Source organism: Artemia sp. Qi Xiang Cuo, chromosome 16, assembly GCF_049724085.1.
Source record: "Artemia sp. Qi Xiang Cuo chromosome 16, ASM4972408v1, whole genome shotgun sequence".
NCBI lineage: Eukaryota > Metazoa > Arthropoda > Branchiopoda > Anostraca > Artemiidae > Artemia > Artemia sp. Qi Xiang Cuo.
Genome location: NC_142809.1, coordinates 52960375 through 52982091, shown reverse-complemented (window position 1 = coordinate 52982091; position 21717 = coordinate 52960375). Strand labels below are relative to the sequence as shown.

Sequence of the window (21717 nt, the reverse complement as noted above, 5' to 3'; positions counted from 1 at the left end):
AAGCTTTACGGTCACGAACTTATTCTTAAATGTGTACGTGTTGACGTTTTCCCCTGCCTTGCTACCCAAGATTTCTTGTCCGACGGATCTAGCTGTGTCGACGTTGACTTTTTCATCAGCCGTAACTCCAGAGGTAATTTTTCGCAAGCTCGGGTCTTCTGCGAAAGGGGTATTCTCAGCAAGAAAGCAAAGGATCTTGCTAGTGTCATGGTTGTCGTGTTCAATCCTCTACTTTCGAACTTCTTTATGCTGTTTGCTCGTCTTTTATTGAATCTTAGCGAAAGTGCGCATAGACGTATTAATTGCACTACAAGTTTGTGCTGAGAGTAACTAAGTCAGCCTCTGCAACTCACTCATGCCGCTTCCCTTGTAAGACCACCGTTAGTTTTCAACGAGCGCATGAGGACCTGCTCAATGACCAGATCTGACGACAGGCCAGACTAAAATTTTTCGGATCTGCGGATTACATGGCTCCCTTTCTGAAAATTGTCAAACCCGTCGGGATTGGTAGTTTCTAGCTATTTCATATTTTGCAGGTACACACTGGCAGACTTCGCATATAGGAAGTGGTTTGACGCTGCGAAATAGGGCAACATAGCTTCAACTGCCTGAAGGTGAATATCCCTGTTCCCCGTACGCTCTGCTTGGATCTTCTTCAGTATGTCTATCATTTCCATATATTGTATCCACAGTCTCGCTGTAAGTGACTTTTCGGAAAGTGACGGTTTAAGAGAAAAAAATTTCTTGGCGGCTTCCGCCAGGGACAGATTTTCCTCTATACTTCGCATGTCTGTGTGACCTTCCAATGCACCAAGATAAACAGTGAAGAACTCCATAAGCACGGTGGAGGCACTGAATATTTTTTCCGTGTCTGCTGAATCAGCGCCATCTTCAGTGCCGTAAAGTTCAGCGAAGAGAAGTGTGTTCAGTGACCGGTCAATGAGTATCTGTCTTCGTGTAGCGCTGGAATAAGCTCTCCCAGAAATGATGTTTTGAATAGCATTTGGCGCATATATTATTTTCAACGTGTCTTGAAGTCCAGAGCCTTCCATAATCTGTCCAAGAGCACAAATGTAACTCATGAGTGTGTGGAAGCCACCCAGCCAAAGGGCGATTTTTTTTATAGGACTTGCATCCGTTCGGCAGCAATAATGGTAAGAGCTTTCCATTAAAGTGGCTCATCGAAGGATAGTACTGGAGTCGCACCGTATCTGGAATACTGTTCGCAGACGAAGCTGAGTGTGGAGTAGATACAAATGGGATTACTTGAGCTCATATCTATCACGGGCATGAAGAGAATGAAGGCTTTCCCTGTGTAAGAGCCTGACTGCGTATCAACATACAGCTCGCTCATAGCTCCCTGCCATCTAGGCAAGGGTGCAGGAAAAAGTCTTGACATCTTCCATAGCAGGTCGCAATATTTTGAGGGATCCAGAATCGAGGCTTGTGGTAGCGGATCGTACAGAAGTTTATGTTTTTCTAGTGTCTGTCCGAGATACTTAATGGGACTTCGGTTCGGTTCAGTTATCTGCCTTGACGTAACAAACTTTCTCCTCTCAAGTACTGTTGAAGACCTCAACACGGGCGTCACAGAAACAATTATGCCCATGCCGTGAAAAGTTCCGTTACCATCAAGGGTTCGGACATTGTGGTCGACGTTATCAGCTATGTGTTGCATGCAAAAAGTTCCTTCCAGACCCTCTATGTTTATGCTGTTAGAAACCACAACGTTACGCTCGAAGAGCTTCGTCTCGTAATATGATGAGCTGAAACCCATAGCACTGAGCATCTGAAGTAGGAAGCGGCCGCCATACTGATGATGCAACTGGACATATAATCCAATGTTAAAGGGTCGTCTGATTACCTTTGGCCGGCAGGTTTGTAACATTCACTGACCTATTGTCGCAACCTTTCTGTTTATTTTGTCTCCTACGAACAAAGTGTTGAGAAAAAGCCGCAAACATGAGGGTAGGTATTCGAGGTTGCATGTTATCTCCCCGAGGTTTTCAGAATTGGGATCCACATCCATTTGTTGTTTAATACTTTTGGCATCACTTTTGATTATAGCTGCTGCAGCTCAGACGATGGCTTCCTTCTCAAGTTCCACATCGACATTTTTTGATTTTAAGCAATACTCGTGGAAAATGACATGAGCTTTGGATCTTAGCGTAATGAAGTTCCGTCTGCGGTTTCTTTCTGCGAATACTGCGCTTTCACCAAATCTCTCTCGCATCTTCTTTTTCATGTATATTTCACAATATCCAGAATCCTGAGAATAACCCATAAGCTGGTTCACTATACTAACAAGGTCATTTATTGTTAGTTGTTCATCGTCGTTTGCCCAGAAAAACCCGATGTCTTTTTCGAACGCCTAGTTCTGATTCAAGTTATGTGGTTCACCAGATCTTCGCTTTCCAGACTGTGAAGGAATTCTGCTGTACTCGTTGGGTATGTTACGTTCCGTTAGAAAGTTTGAGTAGCAGGATTTGTGGTAAACTACATCAGCAGGGTGTACATCTGCAGTGGCTGCTAGACTTCTAGTCATCACTGCTCCTGACCCGTCCTCCTTTCTCTTTCCACTATCCTCTCTTAGTGTATTTTCAAAGTCTCTCGTTCTAACCTTGAAACTGTCTTCCTTCTTCTTCGTTCTGTTAAAGGTAACTGGCGTAGAGCAAAAGAGACAATCGGATTTGAAGTTGAAGTTTCCAGATAAACGAGAAGATTCTTGCCTCTGACTTTGTTTCACCTGCGACAACGATGACAAGTACTGCTCAATAGATTTATTGTTTGTGAACTTGCATGACATATGGACAGGATCCCCAATAACTGCTGTGACATCTTTATGCTTCCTTGATCGACTAGCTTCATTCACCGAGTTTGCACTTTTCTCTCCCAAAACGACCTTTCCCGACTCTTTCACTATTTCTTCTTTGCAAATTATACAATTCAAATCGACAATTCAGACTTTAAGAGTAGTTATCCATATATTCATCGTTCAACCTAAAAAGATATAGCTAAATTTAAACTGGTTTAATATTTTTAAGATAGAGAGAGAGAGAGAGAGAGAGGATGTGTTTGATCAGCAAGGTCAGCCAGACTAAAACGCCATAAGCCAGAGGAAACTAAAATAAACCAGAACAGCCAGTTCAAGATTACTGCGGCTTTAGAAATTGATTATGATGAAGCATTTTCAAAAACACCGTTTTACCATTTTTGATGAACATGAATTAAAAGTCACTACCGGACTAGGGCCTTGCCCACTGCGACTGCAAGGTCTCTATTATAGAATCCATCACAGCGGGCGTCCAAAGGGCTTTATCATATTTTTTTTCTATACCAAAATGTTTTATTACATATCAGCAATAACTCTTGCAGTTTTTACTCTGACCTTACTATGCTGTAATCTGCTATCATAAATAAAAAAGCTCGATTTCTTACCTTTTTTTGACAAAAATGAAACAGCAGAACTTCACCATCAGTTAAACAACTCTCACTGACTGAACGCAACTTTGACCTGTTACCCATTAATCGACTGGCCAGATAAGGCCAAACACGATGGAACAGGTTTTATCACTGTAGTGATAGATTTAGAATCGCCCGAAGGATTTTTACATTCTGGGATTGTTAGGTCCCGTCAGTTGCAAAAAGGTTATGAAACTGATGGAATATTTAGATGAAAGTTTTAATTTTACATTAAAATAAAGGGGATTTTCATAATAACGATGATCTAGTACCCTATCTTAGACATTAATTTTGTTGTTGTTCGCCTTGATATGAAAACATAAATTTTACATCCTCAAAATCAACATCAACTTCAAAAACATAATTTTTAGATGATATTTTCAATTTTATGTTCAAATAAAGGTGATTTTCATACTCACTGTGATCTAATACACTATTCTAGACATAAATTTTGTTGTTGTACGCCTTTATATAGAAACACGAATTTCACATCCTCAAAATCAACCTTAACCTAAAAAAACACATATTTGTGAGACAGCTAGATTAGCAAACTTTGCATATTTGGAATCAGCGCATTTTTCTGAGTCGGGTAGTGAAAGAATCATCTCTATTGCAATTTGTTCCCGGTCAAACCGTTCCCTTTCTGGACTAAGAGAGTAGTGACCTTTGATGACCTTTAAAAATCTTCGTGTTATGAAAGTGAAACCTTGCAAAGCTGATATTCTGCTTAAATGAAGTACAAGAAAACCGTTTTCAGCAAATGCTTTCCTAAATTTAGAAGAAAAAAACCATTGATGTGGCTTAAAATTCTATTCAAATAACAAGAATTGTGTTTTTAGACCTAGAACCATAGAATAAAAAACCTTCATAGGTTTTCTTCAGCGTGAAAGTGTTGTTTAATTTATTTGTTTGTTTATGAATGTGAATTAATAAACTTATGAACTTATGGTAACAGAAAATTAAGGTAAAATATAGTTTGTCAAAATTTCAATATTTATAGACCTGTCAAGTAGGCAAATTTTTAATATAAAAATAAGATAAGAATTTCCTAATATAAATAAATAAGAAAAAAATGAAAAATTTTCTAATATAAAAATAAGAAGAGGGTTAACATGGAAGCTTGCCAATACCTTCTCAGAGTATGTTTTTGGCCTTGGATTCAGTACTGAAAGTTTCATTTTCCTAACCACTTTCCAAGATAGTGAAAAGTAGCTAAACTAGAATTTTACCATAGATATGAGTTATGAAACTTACCGCTGTAGTTGTGAGCTTCACTTTTAACTAGAAACAGAACCAAAACGGTCGTAACAAAACAAGTCTTCATTTTCAACTATTTTCCTTGAAGAAAAAAGCTTAAAATTTAAAGCCGGCAGTTGACTATAAAATATTAAACACATGGGAAATACCCTTGCCAATAATGATGATTTATTCTTCCTTCCCTTTGACAGAATATTGATTTTTCTTTTGTCGGCGTCTTCAGCTTTTGGAAGTTCTATAAACTTTACAAGCAATTGCTTTTTATGGATTTCCCACCAACAATAGTTGATCCAGTGGCAAAATAGCTAAGAGCTAAATAGCTTCATTCTCTAATTAGCGAAAGTTCAAAGACATCATCTTGATATCCTGGCTGTCATAGCCATGGCCATATCCAGGGGAGGTGGGGTATCGGATTTTAACCCCTCGCCGGAAATTTTTGTTCGAGTCGTAAAAACGTAGCAAAATGCATATATACAAATTTTGATATGTTTTTAAAGTTTTTTTGTAACCCCCCCCCAAAAAAAAAAATTTAGGCCCTGGCCACAGCTAAAGGTCTTATCTGACATTTTCAGATTTTTTAGATGCTCACTTGAACCGTTCAAAGGAGGGGGGAGCAACTGAGGCAGCTGCCCAGGCTCCCTGGATACGAAAGGGGGGCTGGGGGGTTGCCCACTTTGATCGAATTTTTCACTTTGAATCGTTTTTTTGCTTATTATAATGCGTCATTATTTGCTTATAATAATGAATAATGCATCAACAATTCGGGCCTAAAACTGACATTTTTAAAGTATAAAACACGGACGATGCACGTGATTTTTTCTTCTTTTTTGAGGTTGGGAGGAGGAGTACATATGTTAAAATTGCGCCTAATGCGTGTTTTGTATGAAAACTATTGGAGAAGAAAAAATCTGCTATTGATAGGACTCGAACTCACAGCCTGCTGCACTATAGGGAAGGTGTGAGTTATTTCCCGGTCAGTTGAAAGTTATTTCGGTACCATCCCTTTATATAGGCCTTTCTAAAAAGTCAAGTTCGGTTAATGCTAATGATATAAAATAGGATGACTATATAATAGTTTAGAAACAAATTTGGGCTATGTATTTGCACATTAGGGGGAGGGGGGCAAAGCATAGCATATATTAAATGCGTAAGCTAACCTACGTACCTTTTCCCCATATAAACTCCAAAAAACAACACTAAATATCTTAAAACCACGCTAGACGTAGTATTTCTCTCAGCGGTGTTTTGAATCATCTTGTAAAAACGGGTTTTTCAAAGCGTCTCTGCCTTTTGACTGTAGCATCTCTTGTTGGACTTCTTTAGAAAGGCCCATAGAAAGGGATTGTACCGTTATTTCATAACAGCTTATATTGTGCCTTGAAGCATGTCCTCATCCCCCCCCCCTTTGACATAAACTCCTCGCTCTGAGCTTCTTTTAGGCGAATAATGCGTCAAAATTCGGACCTGAAATCGAAATTTTAAAGTATCAAGCCCGGAAGGTGCACTTCGGGAGAGGGGGGGGGGGGCATATTTTTTAAAAATAGGGCCCAGTATGTTTTTATTTGGAAACAATTGGAAAAGTAAAAACCTGCTACCGACAGGATTCGAACTCACGATCTCCTGCACTGTAAGCAAGCTATGGGTTATTTTCCGGTCAGTTAAAAATATTTCATAGCAGCTTAAACTGTCCCTTGAAACAGACTCTCCTGACTCCCTCCTACATAAAGTCTCCGTTTTCAGCCTTTTTTAATAATGCCCTAAAAATTCGGGCGTAAAGTCAACATTTTTAAAGTATCAAACCCGTAAGATGCTTGGAAATCTTTTTTTCGTGGATGAAAATATTCTTTAAGATATCGCCCGATAGGTGTTTTATATGGAAACTATGGTGAAGTAGCGATATTTCGAGGATTGGCTTCTTTGAGTGATGGTTGCAGCAGTAGCTGCAACTTAGTAAAGAGCGAACCACAGCCCTCAATAACCAAAACTTGAATATCGTGTTTTTATCTTCAAAGTAAAAGTTTATTGCGAAATTAAATTAATAGTGATTTTGGAAAAGAGCCTGAAACCCCTTGAAAATGGTGTCGGATCGAAATAAAAAGTGGACTATTGAAATCAGCATGGTCGAAAACTTAAAAAGGATAATTACAGTCCTCCACTTTGAACAACAAGGAAAATCACTTTTGCATGGGTAGCACATGGGTAGCGTCTCCTTTTTTTCAACAAGGGTCAGGGATAACCAGAATACCTTAGAGAGATGTTTAATGGCTCATTTGGACGAAAATTAAATTTGATAGTGCCCTTTTTAAGTGATCAAAAAGATTGGAGGGCAGCTAGGCCCCCCCCCCCAAAAAAAAAATCGTCAAATCAAAATGTTGAGATTAAAATCAGTTAATTTGTTCAACATAGTTGAAAGGTCTTATAGCTATGGTTTTAGTGATGATATGACCCTCCATAGTCCCTGGGAAATGGCCTGTACGCGGTATCGGGCGTATTGGTATCGCGCGTATCGGTATCGGTTTTTTTAATCGTGGTTTTGTGTCTTCTATCATAATTGCAGCAGCAGCTACAACCTAGTAAAGAGCAAACCATTGCCCATAGTAACCAATAGTTAAAAAACACGTTTAAAAAAAAGTGCCTAGTGAGAAAAATTACCATCTGACACTGATTCAGGAATGGTAATTATTATTTCTGTTAATCTTAAAAGTAACAGTTTATTGCGGAAACAAAATTATGGTCGAAAAAGAGCCTGAAACCCCTCGAAAATGGCGTCAGACCAAAATAAAGATTGCACCATTGGTATCAGCATGGTCAAAAACCTTGTACAGGGTAATGAGAGTTCCCCACCTTGAACAACAAGGAAAATCACTCTTTTGCATGGGTAGCACTGATGTCTCCTTTTTTCTTTTATACCAGGGTTTGTGGGTTACCTTAACATCATAGAATAATATTTAATGGCTCATTAGAACTGAAGTTAAAATAACTAATGCCCTTTCTAAATGACCGAAAAGATTGGAGGCTAGCCCCCCTCCCCAAAAGGCCTCCTTCACCTAAAGTCGTCCGATCATAATTTTGAAATGGCTATTTTTTCAGCATAGTTCAGCGATCTGATGACTATGCTTTTGGTGATGAAATGGCCCTGCATAGTCCCTGGGAAAAGGGCTGTAAATTACGCAATTATGATCCTCAAAATCATTAACCTTCAAGAAATTCCTGCTGTGTGAATACGTGGTATTGTCCCGTAGTTCCTTTTGTAAAGACTTGAAAACAATTTCCGAGGAGAATATTCTTTCAGTGAAGGTGACAACCTTCAGTCAATTTTACGTAAATTCAAATTTGGACTGTTGTATGCAAGCCCGGTATTCATGAACTTGTCGATTTCTTGGGGGTGTCATATACCCAACAGCTTAAAACACATATAATAGCCAATCCAGTAGTATGGGTGGATGATCCTCGCTTCACTTGTCGGGTCTCCAATTCCAGTTAGCAGACGATTTAAGAAAAGAATATTAATGACACTGAGAGAGGAAAAAAAATTTCCCCAAAGTTGTGACCTATCTAGGTCGTTTTTTCACTCTGGAAAAAGTTAATGTGCCAATTTAAAAAAAAAAAATATGGTCGTGTTCTCGAGAAAAAGAAATTAATATACACATATACAATTATTGTTCGTTTAGAGGTATAAATATTGACTAAGATTTTTTTTTTTTTTTTTTTTTTTTTTTTTTTTTTTAGTATGGCTGATTTGCAATCAACTTTACTCGAAGCGTACATGACACGCAAGATGGCTCTGGAGTCTGCTTTATCGAATTCGGGTACTGAAGATCAAGACCTCGTGCAAGAATTTTTCAAGCTATTTGAGGATGTACATGCCATCTTGTCTGGAGCTATTGTTGACTGCCACAAAGGGAAAACTATACAAAATCAATATGGACCCGTAAGTTCAGCTTTTGACTTTGCGATGTTTTCATACCGTTAAATATAGAAAAAATATTTGTAATTGGGCTTTCTGTGAGAGCTGATAAATCTAACAGGAGAACTGAATAGCTGTAAATTTAAAAGGAGCCCTTTAGTTCAGCTTTTAACTTTGCGGAGTTATGGTCCCGTGTAGATATGAAAGTTGTAAAGATATAGATACTAAGAGCCGCTGCCACCGCGAAAAGCCAATCTCTATAATGGGGTTTTGCAAGAGAGTTCATTAAGCTTAAAAAGTCCAATAGCTGAATATTTTAGTCATCTTTATTTCTTTATTTATTAAACGCCCATTATTCAAATACTATGGTAAGATGGGGTAGAGGAAAAAGAAAAGAAAAAAAAATCAAACAAACAAAATAAAAACACACGAACAAGGAACCAATTACTGCACTAACTCTTGTTATAGCGGCGACATTTAAGGATGGAAACAAAAACATCAGTTAGAAACAAATTTAAATATTACGGTATTAAATGTGGTCATGACCAAAGCCGTATCCAGGGGGGGGGGGGTTTGACCCCCCCCCGAAATCTTTGTCCGACTCGTAAAAACCTGACAAAAATTAATATAAACCAATTTTATATGCGTTTTTTGATTATTCCCCCCCCCCCCGAAAAAATCGTTTTGAATCCCCCCTCAGAAAAAAAAATCCTGGATACGGCCCTGGTCATGACACAGACATACAAAAATATCAAATACTGTTGAATTAGAGCATTAGAATACGACACTAATCATTCTGTGAAGAATTGAGTTTTTGATTATGCTTAGGAATTTATTTAGTAATTGTAAGATCAGGGTCAATGATTTTAATTTTCTGATAAATTGAGAATTTTGATGCCAAGGTGGCAATCGAAGCAAACATTTAGCGAAGCGAAAGAAAATGGACCAGACATTCAGACAATAAGTTCGAGAGACAATCAGTGCTAGCTAATATCAACGACCTTCATCAGAAAAGAAAGATAGATACAAAGTAATATAGAAAGATAGAAAAAGAAAGATAGGAACATAAAAGGAAGATAGATACAAGGAAAATAAAAATTGAAAAGATTAAAGAAAGATAAAGAACAAAGCAGTAACAAAATTGAAAAGCTTGGCATCCTATGCTGTTCAGAATAAAGAATATAAGAAAGTGATCAGAGAGAATACCCAAGTTCATCTCTGAAAGAAAAAATAATCAGTGTTTATCTAAAAGACAAAAGATGACATTAAACATGAAAATATTAATGAAGGAAAAAATAGATAAAAGTTTCAAATTTGAACAGTTTTTCATCCTTTCTCGATTAGATTAAGTATGGGAACTGATAAGAGAGGAAACCCAAGTTCTTCTCTGAAAAAGAAAACCTTGTCATCTTGAATTTCGTAGTAGATCCGAGGATTAATCATAAAAAAATTAGATTATCAGATGTATTTATTTTTTCATTTCTTTTCTTTTCTCTTTTTTTGTATGGGGCCAAAGATATACTATATTAAATTTAAGCATACACTGAACGGCCGTCATCAAGAAATATAAAGACAATAAAAGACAAAAAAGATAAAGGAAAGAACAAATAAATTAAAGTAACAAAGTCAAAGATCTTTGCAATCTTTCTTGGTCAGATAAGGAATATAGGATATTGATCAGAAAAGAAACCCAAGTTCCGCTCTAAAAAAAAAACAAAAAAAAAACCTTGTCATCTTGAATTTTGTAGTAGATCCGAGGTTTAATCTTAAAAAATTTAAATTATTAGATGTATTTATTTTTTTATTTCTTTTCTTTTCTCTTTTTTGTATGGGGCCAAAGATATACTATATTAAATTTAAGCATACACTGAACGGCCGTCATCAAGAAATATAAAGACAATAAAAGACAAAAAAGATAAAGGAAAGAACAAATAAATTAAAGTAACAAAGTCAAAGATCTTTGCAATCTTTCTTGGTCAGATAATGAATATAGGATATTGATCAGAAAATAAACCCAAGTTCCGCTCTAAAAAAAAAAAAAAAAAAAAAAAAACCTTGTCATCTTGAATTTTGTAGTAGATCCGAGGTTTAATCTTAAAAAATTTAAATTATTAGATGTATTTATTTTTTTATTTCTTTTCTTTTCTCTTTTTTTGTATGTGGCCAAAGATATACTACATTAAATTTAGACATATACTGAACGGCCGTCATCAAGAAAGATAAAGACAATAAAAGACAAAAAAGACAAAAGAAAGAACAAATAAATTAAAGTAACAAATTCGAAGATCTTTGCATCCTTTCTTGCTCTGAGTAAGGAATATAGGAAATTGATCAGAAAGGAAACCGATGTTCATCTCTAAAAAAAAAATCAGTGTTTTTTGAAAGGCAACATAAAACATAAAAAAAATTAGATGAAGGAAAAAAGAAAAAAACGTCACAAATTTGAAGAGCTTTGCATCCTTTTCTTGCTCAGAGTAAGGAATATAGGAAATTGATCAGAAAGTAAACCGATGTTCATGTCTAAACAAAAAAAAATCAGTGAAAGGCAACATAAAAACATAAAATACAAAAAAATAGAGGGAGATAACAAGAAACAAATGTAACAAATTTGAAGGGTTTTGCATTCTTTCGCGATCACAGTAGATACGGGAACTGATAAGAGGAGGAAATCAATGTCTTCTTAGAAAAATAATTAGTGCCACCATGGGTTTCGCGGGAAAATCCAAGGACAAGTTGCAAAAACAATTCAAATTATTAGTTGTATCTATTTTTTTTTTTTCTCTTTTGAGGAAACGCTCTTTTGAATTTCCTTCAGAGGAAACTTAACTACGTCTCAGAGAAGAAAACAAGAAAGAAAAAAAAGCTAGATAGGTCGACACAGCAAAATCACAGAGCTAATTATAAATAGGCAAGGAGATGCAATTATAAATAGACATTATAAATATAATAGCTAATTATAAATAGACAAGGAGTTGCAATTAGTCCCAGAAAAAACTAAATTCTTGTCTACGAAGAACATTTGACTTGTGAATTAACATATTTCAGTTAATATGCGCATTAATGCGCATATTAAATTTTTAATATGAGGCATACTATATATTAAATGCGTAACCTAAATAAACCTATTCTAACCTAACCTGACCAAAATACCAACTAAATATTTAATTAAAATATAGCTACCATATATTTTCCCACTGAGCCAAAGCTAATTGTCTAAAATTTTAAAATTTTTAATATTTAATTTTTAATATTCAAAGAAAATTTTTAAGAATGAGGAATCCTTCAATAACAAAAAAATTTTCTTCCTTACGTTAAACATATAGTTATTATATGTTATTAATTAAAAAACTTTTTCCACAAAATAAGTTTTTCAAAGAAAAGTAAAGAACTCCATTAAACCAAAAATTAGCAAAAATAAAATCAAATAATCTACCAAGTGTGAAACTACCACAAATCAGCGTCGATAAATTACTTACCCTATAATCACTTTCGACTTTGCCCAAACTTGGGCAAAGACCCAGAGCCCTGGCACCTGAGCTCTGGATCTGCCACTGTGTTCAAAACTTGGTCATATTTAATAGCCTTCTTTCCTCTTGCCAGATCAATGGCAAACTGTCGAGGGTTTCAATTCTGATGATGATTAGTATATTTAATCTTGATTACATATTTCGTATTTATCAAAAGGTTCAATTACTTATCATTTTGATTTTATTGTGTTAGATTTTCTCTGTACTTTCTCTATATTGCTCTGTATTTTCTCTATATTTTCTCTGTATTTTCTCTGTATTTGCTTTGAATTCTATGATTCTTGGATGCTACAAGGATTTTCAACCTGTATGATAAAAGGGTCTGAAGCGAGGCCCTTGGGCCCATGCTTGTTACAACTTCCCCTCCCCCAATTTGTACTTGTCTTGCTGATTTAATTTCTGAATATATTTTAGGAACTAACATCAGGAGTGGTTAAACTTGTTGCCGAACATGGGCAGCTTTTGAAGGAAGTAAGAGATGAACAAGAAGACAGCGCTCCAGGTCCTTTTGAAAACGGGGAAGTAAGTTGATCATACGTAGTCATACGTCGCCATACGCCTAGTCATACGTAGAACGGATGGGATTTGGGTCATCTCTAAATAATATGTTTCACGTAACTATCCCGTAACTATTCGTAACCAGCAACTATCTTATAAAATTAGACTACTTGCCTTATTTGAATTATTCATCTTTACTCACCTTATTATCATTTATCTCCTCTGCAAATACTTGATCCGATGTAACAGAAGGCCCTTTTTTAGCCTCGCTCAGTGAAAAGTAAAAAATAATCAGGTATGTGAACCGTAAATTTGAATAAACAAACGTATTTTCTTCGTATGTCATTGCAAACATAGTATAAGGTCATATTTTTTACATATATTACGTATTTATATTTTTTACGTATTTTGCATATATCATATTTTTTTAATATTTTTTGCGAGTTTTTTATGTAGGAGATCCCTGTGTTACTTGCAAATGGAAGATGGGAAGATGGAAGTAAATGAGAGGGAAGCAGATGAAATTTGAAGGTGGGGATCGCAAGTGGAAGCAGATGGAATTAAATTTAAAAAAAAGTTTTTTTTTTAACTGAAAGTAAGGAGAAACATTAAAACTTAAAACGAACAGAAATTATTACGTATATGAGGGGGTTTACTCCCTCCTTAATACTTCACTCTTTACGCAAGTTTTGCAGTTGAAAAATTGTTTTTTTTTTGTATAATCTCTTTTTAAATGATACCGAGAAATATGGCTCTCCCTCCATGGAAAGATCCTCTCACGCAACCTCCCCGGCCATAAAAATCCCCCCTCCCGAAAAATGTCTGTATACTTCCAAATAATCAATACTATATGTAAATAATGGGCAAAGTTCATAGCTTATTGCCCTTTCTCTGAGGACTGTGGGGGATCAGGTCATCCTCAAAGACATAGTTATTAGGTCTCTCGACTATGCTGAACAAAGTGGCTGTGTCAAAGTTTTAATCGGGTTACTTCGGGGAAAAAAGGGGTGGGGGGATGGGGGTGGGGGTTAGCTGTGCTCTAATGTTTTGTCACTTAAAAGGGCACTAGAACTTCTGATTTCTGATGAAATGAGCCCTCTCTCGGTCTTTTAGGATCACTGGTTTGATTGGATCATCCCTAGGGGAAAAAAAATAAACACGCATCCGTGATTATTTTTTTTTCCGGCAAAAGTGCAAAATTCCACTTTTTGTATATAGGAGCAAGAAACCTCTACAGTAGGGTTCTCTGATATGCTGAATCCGATATTGTGATTTTCATTAAGATCACTTGATGTTTTGGGAGTGTTTCAAAAACTGGGCAAATTTTCTCAGGCTCATAATTTTTTATGGGTAATATCAAACTTGACGAATTTTATACATTTTGAACAAGCTTCGAAATTTGATTCTTTTGATGTATCTATTGTTATCAAGACACTGTTTGACAGAGTTTCAGTTACTATTGAGCCGAATCGCTCATTACTTACAGTTCGCTACTTCGAACTGCTTGAAACGTCTACGACTGAATACTTGAGCTGCTGAGTACTGAATACTGAGTGTTTTGTTCGATACCAGATATTCTATTTGGAAAGTTTTCCTTGAAGGGGCTATTGCATATGAGCTGTTTGTTCATTCCTTAAGGAAAATCTTAAGGTGACGCGGTGCATTAAAGGATCATCCCACTTTCTCCTTTATAAAAGGAGAAAATCCCCATTTTCCCTTTTTCTCCCGTTTCCCATTTTCCCATTTTCTCCTTTTATCTTTGCCAAGCTATTTAGAATTGATTTGCTTGTCTTGCCATAATTCGCATAGCTCGGATAAGCGATTCGACTAAATAACAGAAAACTAAAAGCTGACACCTATTTCCATAAGAAATAGATGTCAGCCCCATATCATTTTCATAGAAAAATCTAACCTAATTTTCGCGTTTTGTGCCGGAAATATAGGTATTCAGTTTTAGTAGAACTTACATTAGTTTAATTGTTTTTTGTTGTTTCGATTAAATAAAGCAGCGTTTTCCTTTAAGAGTTCGGGAAGGGGCAGTCCCTAAGATATTCTAGCATGCCTTCTAGGAAAATGCTAAATATCAGATCAAGTGAATTATCGTTTGAGAAATTTTTACCTTAGAAAACTATATAGAAAAATTTGAGCAATTTGAAAAAATTTCAGCAATTTCCTATCTTAGAAAATATAAGGCTGCATTGGGACTTACCTGTGGTACCACCCGCTTTGATTGACAAGTTCGGCGAAAATGGGAAGTAAGATTTCACTGTCTTTTAAAAAAAGGTCTCTAGTGAAGTCACAAATTCTCTATAGTAATATGATATAATATATATAATAATATAATAATAATATAATATAGACTTTCGATAATGGCTAGTCCTCTGGAGAGCGCGCTAATGGGCCCTTGGTCTTAGGGACCATCAGGCAACAAGACTGGAAGGCTAAGGCTCGCAAAATAATATTAAGCTTCTGCATCGCCTTCACGAAGCCTATATATTAAACTTATAAGTGGAAATTGGTGCAATCGTAAATATATAATCATGTTTAATTAAATTAATATACAATTATATAACACAATCGTGTATAATTACCTAATTTCGGTAACTCTCAACTCCGAAAGCAGTCGTGTAATGCTATACAATGGGTAACTGCAGATATTCTACCAAGTAAATATTTTCATTATACATTCAGTTGGTTTCCAACCCTCACAAAATAGTATACTAATATTTATTTATTATTATTTTTATTTATTATATTATTGTTTATTATTACTACAACACAAAAAGCTTTCGTATATCAAGCATATCTACACATAATAAAACACGTCGAGTAACTAATCTTAGGCAGCGGAATAGCGCTGCCTAAGTAAAGAGCGATGTGTGCACAATGTATTTTTTTTTTTTTTTTAAACGGATATTAGATGTAACAAAAAAATAAAACCAATAATGAGCTTAGACTGTACCCAAAATAAACTTGATATTCGAATCAAACTCAAAACTAACAGATATTACTAGATATATGAAGTGGGAAATTTCCCCCCTTGCACTCTAATCAGTGCGATTATTATTCGCACTTTACTGAAAGCAATATATGTTTTAAGTAATTTGTCTTTTATTATTATAACATTGAAAAGTAAGTAGAGTAGCGAAAGTTCTCGAATTTGCTGCGATTACATTATCTAATATCAATCTAGTTCTAATAGACTGATTTGTATTAAAGTTCTGTTTCTTCATTCCCAAAATCAGGGGCGTCGTTTGGTAGGGGCAAGGGGGCAGTTGCCCCCCCCCCCCCCAGTAATGTAGAGAAAAAATTATTATATTGCCCATGCTCCTTGAATATCCGAAAGTAGACCCTTCTTGCCCCCCCCCCCAATTAAAATGTTGTAGATTCGCCCCTGCCCAACATATTTCTTTAAAATGCATGAATGAGCCGAATAGATTCGTTATTGCAAAACTTCACTGCAAAGAATAAAATGGATTTCTTAAAAAAGTTAAACTATTCATTTTCTATATCATTCTATATTCATTTTCTCTATATCATTAAAAGGAATAAAACTGAAAGAAGAATATTGACATAAAACTGTTTCTTTTAACTTGAAATTTTTCTTTGATGTGGTCTTGATTGCTATTGGAATTTTAGTTTTTAATTATTATATTTTTAATTAAAAGAAAACAAATTTAGTTTTAATCTGTTATAACATTAACCCAAACGCAACAGAGAAAAATGACGTCCCAGGACTAATCGATTTTTACAAAAAAAAATGGTGCTTCCTTTCGCTTCTCTTTTGTTATACAAAATCTAAACTGTATTTCATTGAAAAAAATATGTATTGTGAACAGTTTTTTTTTTGTATGGATTTCGGGATTTCGGATTTTTTGTATTTCATAAAAAAATATGTATTGTGAACAGTTTATTTTTTGTATGGATATGGATTTGGGGGATTTGTATGGATTTGTATTTTTTGTATAATCTAGGATTAGTTTTGGGGAGAGGGTACGATTTTTTGAGGGGGTGTTAAAAAAAAACTATATAGAACGCGTCAAAATTTGTTTATATGCATTTTCTGTAGCCATTTTATTTTATGAATCAATTTGAACCTTTGAGTAAGAGTATGGTGGGGCTGAAACACAATAATACTCGTTACTCCGAATGCAGTATTTTGGGTGTTTGGTTCGACGGGGCTTACAAAATTTTTTTTTAACAAAATGCATCAACATTAGTTTATTTGCATTTTTGTAGCTTTTTTACGAGTAGAATATAACCTTCGGGTGATGGGGGGGGGGGGGTTGAGCTGCAGCCAGGTAACCACTTTGCTCTGGATGTGGCCTTGAGTTTTTACTTGACAAAAAGTCCTTTTTTTATTTCTTTCTCGCTTTGAAATCCCTTAAAATATTTATTGCTTTCAGTAAAGTGCGAATAACAATCGCGCTGATTGGAGTACAAGGGGTAAAATTTCCCACTTCATATGTCTAGTAATTTCTGTTCGGTTTGAGTTTGGTTAGAATATCAATTTTATTTTGGATACATTCTAAGTTCATTATTGGTTGTTTATTTTTTTTATCACAGTCTAATATCCGGTTCTTTTAACTGATTTATCTCTTATATTAACTCTTATAATAACTTCATTTTTTTTCAATTATAATTTGGCTACAAGACAGACAATTTCCTCGTTCAATTACATAGTAATTTCTGGTCGTTTTGAGCTTGAGTTGAATATTAGTTTTATTTTTTGCAACTTATAAGTTCATTATTGATTTTATTTTTTTTTACTTTGCTGAAGACATATTTTCGCTCTTTACTTTTGTTAAGAAACTAGCTTATTATATTTATATGTTGGGATTCTTATATTCGTGCTGGTAAAAGGCATTACTAAGTAGTGAGCTCTTAAATTTTGCAAAGCTTTCAGAACATACAACGTCATTGGAAGATGGTTCTAGTGGCTACAAACTCGAGAAACAACACTTTTCTGGCCAATTCTTCTATACACTTCTGGAGGTCTCATTATGCCGCGGTTACTGGCACGGTTACAAATGAATACATTCGAAAGTTCTTTCTGGTATATAGACCGTGAAACAGAGGAAAAAATTTCTCAGAGGTTTACAAAATTCCTAGAGATCTTCTGGGAAAAAAAAACCTCTTTTAGCCTATTAAATAGTTTAAAAAAGAAATGAATTCGTATCCTGGGATCCGTAGCAGCAACAGTGTTCAGGCCAATTCTTTTACTCACTTCTGGTATATAGTTCGCAAAACGGAGGAGAAAATTTCTCAGGGGTTTACAAAATTCCTAGAGATCTTCTGGGAAAAAAACCTCTTTTAGCCTATTAAATAGTTTAAAAAAGAAATGAATTCGTATCCTGGGATCCGTAGCAGCAACAGTGTTCATGCCAATTCTTTTACTCACTTCTGGTATATAGTTCGCAAAACGGAGGAGAAAATTTCTCAGGGGTTTACAAAATTCCTAGAGATCTTCTGGGAAAAAAACCTCTTTTAGCCTATTAAATAGTTTAAAAAAGAAATGAATTCGTATCCTGGGATCCGTAGCAGCAACAGTGTTCAGTCCAATTCTTTTCCTCACTTGGAGGTCTCACGTCTATATACCAAGTATTTTTTTTTTTTTTTTTTTTTTTTTTTTTTTTTTTTTTTAAGCCTCTTTTTGGACATTTGAAACTTCTTTCTGGTATATAGTTCGCAAAACGGAGGAGAAAATTTCTCAGGGGTTTACAGAATTCGTAGAAATCTTCTGTGGAAAAATTCTTTCTTTTTTAGCCTAGGAAATAGTTTAACAAAGAAGCGAAAGCTCCGAAAACGAACTTTCTAGTGATCAAGTAATGTCAGACTTCTTTAGAAGATAAGCTAACTTTTTAAGACCTGAGATCAGGATCCGAACCCTTACAGGGAGGTATTGAAGCGTGGATTAAAACTTCCACGAGAGGCGTTAAACCAGTCATGTTTGGAAAAGGTGGGATTATTTTTCCGTGAGAAATAAAGAATAATATAATTTGGTCACGAAAATTTTTTCCAGAAATTTTCTTGGGAGGTTTCAGATTATTTCGTTTTTTGGTCAGGCGTTCTAGAGAGAATTGACGAAGTAACACCTCTTGGCCGTTTTGTCGTCATTTTTCAGAACTTTTGTCGTCATAATTTTGACGTCAAAATAAACATAAATTTTGTCGTCATTTGTCAGAACTTTTGTCGTCATTTGTCAGAACTTTTGTCGTCATAATTTTGACGTCAAATAAACTTAAATTTTGTCGTCTTTTGTCAGAACTCAAAGTGCCAAGGACAATCAAGAAGAACTTTGATTGTTGGATCTAAAAAATAAGGAAAAACTGGCAATTCAACTTTTAATCGAAAAGAGCCCCATTTGCAGTTATGAAGTTTTTGGTTATACTAGGTGCAGGACTGTATCCAGGTTTTTTTTTAAGAGGGGGGGGGGGTTACAAAAAAACTTTTAAAAAACATCAGAAATTTGTTTATATGCATTTATGTTATGTTTTTGTTATGGTGTTTGGAGGGGGTACAAGAAACTTTCAAAAACGCGTCAAAAATTTGTTTATATACATTTTTATTATGTTTTCAGGAGTCCGACAAACATTTGGGGGGGTCTAAACCCCTAACCCTTCCCCCTCCCCTGGATACGGCCTTGACCGGATGTCAAATTGAAAAAAAAGAAATGTGGGTTAAAAAGCAGCTAAAATTAAGCTGAAAACAAATGGCAACAAACAGCTTAAGAATGTGTAGCTTTCCTTTGGACGAACAGTGTTGTCAGATCTAAGTAGTTTTGCTTTTTAATTTTATGGCTCAACGTGGCAACGCTGACGATAATGCGGCACTACAGTAAAAACTCCAGAATCTTGAAACAACCAAAAGAGAATCTTAGAAAATCGCACTTTTCATATATGAATAGGTCTATAACTGGTCAAATAAGCCAAAAAATGCTTTATTTTGGTTTTCTTGTTACTTTAAGTTTAAAGTGGGAGATTAAACCACAAATAATCAATACAAACGAATCTGACTATTTTTAGCTTAAAGCCATGTCTTAACTTGCCTTTTCCAGCTGATGTAGGCCAAGCGGGAGAGTCGACATCTTGATAGTGTGGGATAAGCGCCACCCAAGGTGTAGTCAGTACCACCTTATTTGGGAGCACCTTGATTGACTCATTAGGCTAACATCGCCTGAAAAAAGATAATGAAGAAGAAGTATAAAAAGAGCTAAAGTGGAATTGTTTTCATGGCTCTTCTTCAATTGTTTATTCACTTTCATGGATTGAAATTATTTTCTTTTTTTTAGGTTGAAAATGGTCATGATAATAAGGTGGAATCTCCACGCCGTTTAATTCCTGAGCTATCTTCAGCTGAATTTGAAAAGGTTCCAAGGTAGATGTCTCTCCATGTCTTTAGCATTTCGTTGAAAAAACTGTTCGTTACGTAATATTACAGGCGAGAGACACACTTTAGGGGAGTTATTTGCCTGATTAATATATTTTTTAAACGTTATTTCTAAAAGAATGGAAACCCGTTCCCACCTAGAACAGTTTCTGGAAATTATTTGTTTCTGCCACTGTGATACATCAAAACAGTTGAGAACTCCCCCTCCCTCTCTACTACCTAATTCTTGTTTATTGTGTTTGTCATAAAAATATTAGAATTAATCGCTTATAGGAGATAATTTATCTTAAAACTGTATTGTTTTTAAAAATCTGTAATAAGATTCTCTCAGTTAGTTGGCTACTGTCCTCAGAATTGTAGACCATGAGAGCAGGTAAGAATGGACTGTGCTAGCCTGACTTTGAATCAAGGTCGTATCCATGGGGGTGGGATTGATCCGCCCCCCCCCCCTCCGAAATGTTTGTCCGAAATTTTTGATGCTTTTTTAAAGTTTTTTGTAAATCCCTCCCCCCTTCTCCTAAAACAATCCTGGATACGCCCCTGTCCTGAATGCCTCTGACCCTAGTCTGGCGGTGTCGTTTGATCCCATAAAATCCTTAATGGTGGATGTGGAAACTAAGTTCTGACGAAAGATGGCAGGCTATCCCGTACTAGTCGCTAAATTCTCCCTCCCTTCCTCCCCTTTAGATTTTTTTAGCTCTACTCATAAATAGTTGTAACCAGGGCTGTACCCAGGATTTTTTTTTGGAGGGGGTTTTACTCAAAGATTTTTTCGGGGGGGGGGGGCCTACACAAAAAAAAATCAAAAAAGGCATACAACATTTGTTTATATCCATTTTTGTTACTTTTTTTACGAGTAAAAAAAACATGTCGGGAGGGTTCACCCCCCCTCCCCTCCCCCTACCCGCTCCCTCTGGGTACGACCTTGGTTGTAATCTTTAATGAAATTAATCTTCATTTATTAAATTGATCAGTTATTTAATTATAAGTGGACATTTTAAAATTGATCTTAAATTGTAATCTTAAGTGTCTGCAGACCCACTCCAAGAGTATAGGTATAAAACGTATAGGTATAGGTATAAAGTATAGGTATAGGTAGACATTTTATAAGAGTATAAAACTGGTGCTAGTGTCGAGAAACCACCAACGCCATCTGTTATTTGGAGTTTAATTGGGATTTTTTAGTGTAATAATAAGGCAAAATTAGTATAATTTACAAAATTGCCCCCCCCCCCTAGATTTTGAAGAATACCTTTATTTTTTGAAATTCTTATTGATTTTTGTTTTTTATTTCATTGACAAAACAAAAAAAAAACCACCCTAGATTTTTGAAATACATCCCTGTCCCTCCCTCAACCCCTCCCCAACTTCTTCATTAGTTGACCACTCGATTGGACACGACAATTTTGCTTTCGTTCGATAGTTGAGAGTCTGCTGCATCTATCCACCAAAATGTAAAATTTATTTTGAAATTGTTTTTTTTTTATTATTATTATTATTATTGAAACATATGTAAAGTTTTAGGTTGGGAAAATAATTAGGTCCAAAAATATATAAAATTTTTCTACTTTCAACCTGGTTCAGATTGCTCGCTAAGAAGAAATCTAAGCAATAACATAGTTCTAGCTCAGTAAATAGATAGATTTTAAACTAATAAATATAATGGCGAGTTGTCTT

At 35.4% G+C, this 21717-nt stretch overlaps 1 protein-coding gene across 1 annotated transcript in view; it reads left to right on the top strand.

Annotated features, from left to right (window-relative positions):
- Nucleotides 1-21717, top strand: part of LOC148943087 (SKA complex subunit 1-like) — an 89355-nt gene that overhangs the window by 46394 nt on the left and 21244 nt on the right. The window contains exons 2-4 of the mRNA XM_089102212.1: nt 8449-8650; nt 12568-12675; nt 19943-20028. Coding sequence (XP_088958338.1) covers nt 8450-8650; nt 12568-12675; nt 19943-20028 — 395 coding nt within the window. The 5' untranslated portion in view covers nt 8449. The remainder of the gene's footprint in view (nt 1-8448; nt 8651-12567; nt 12676-19942; nt 20029-21717) is intronic.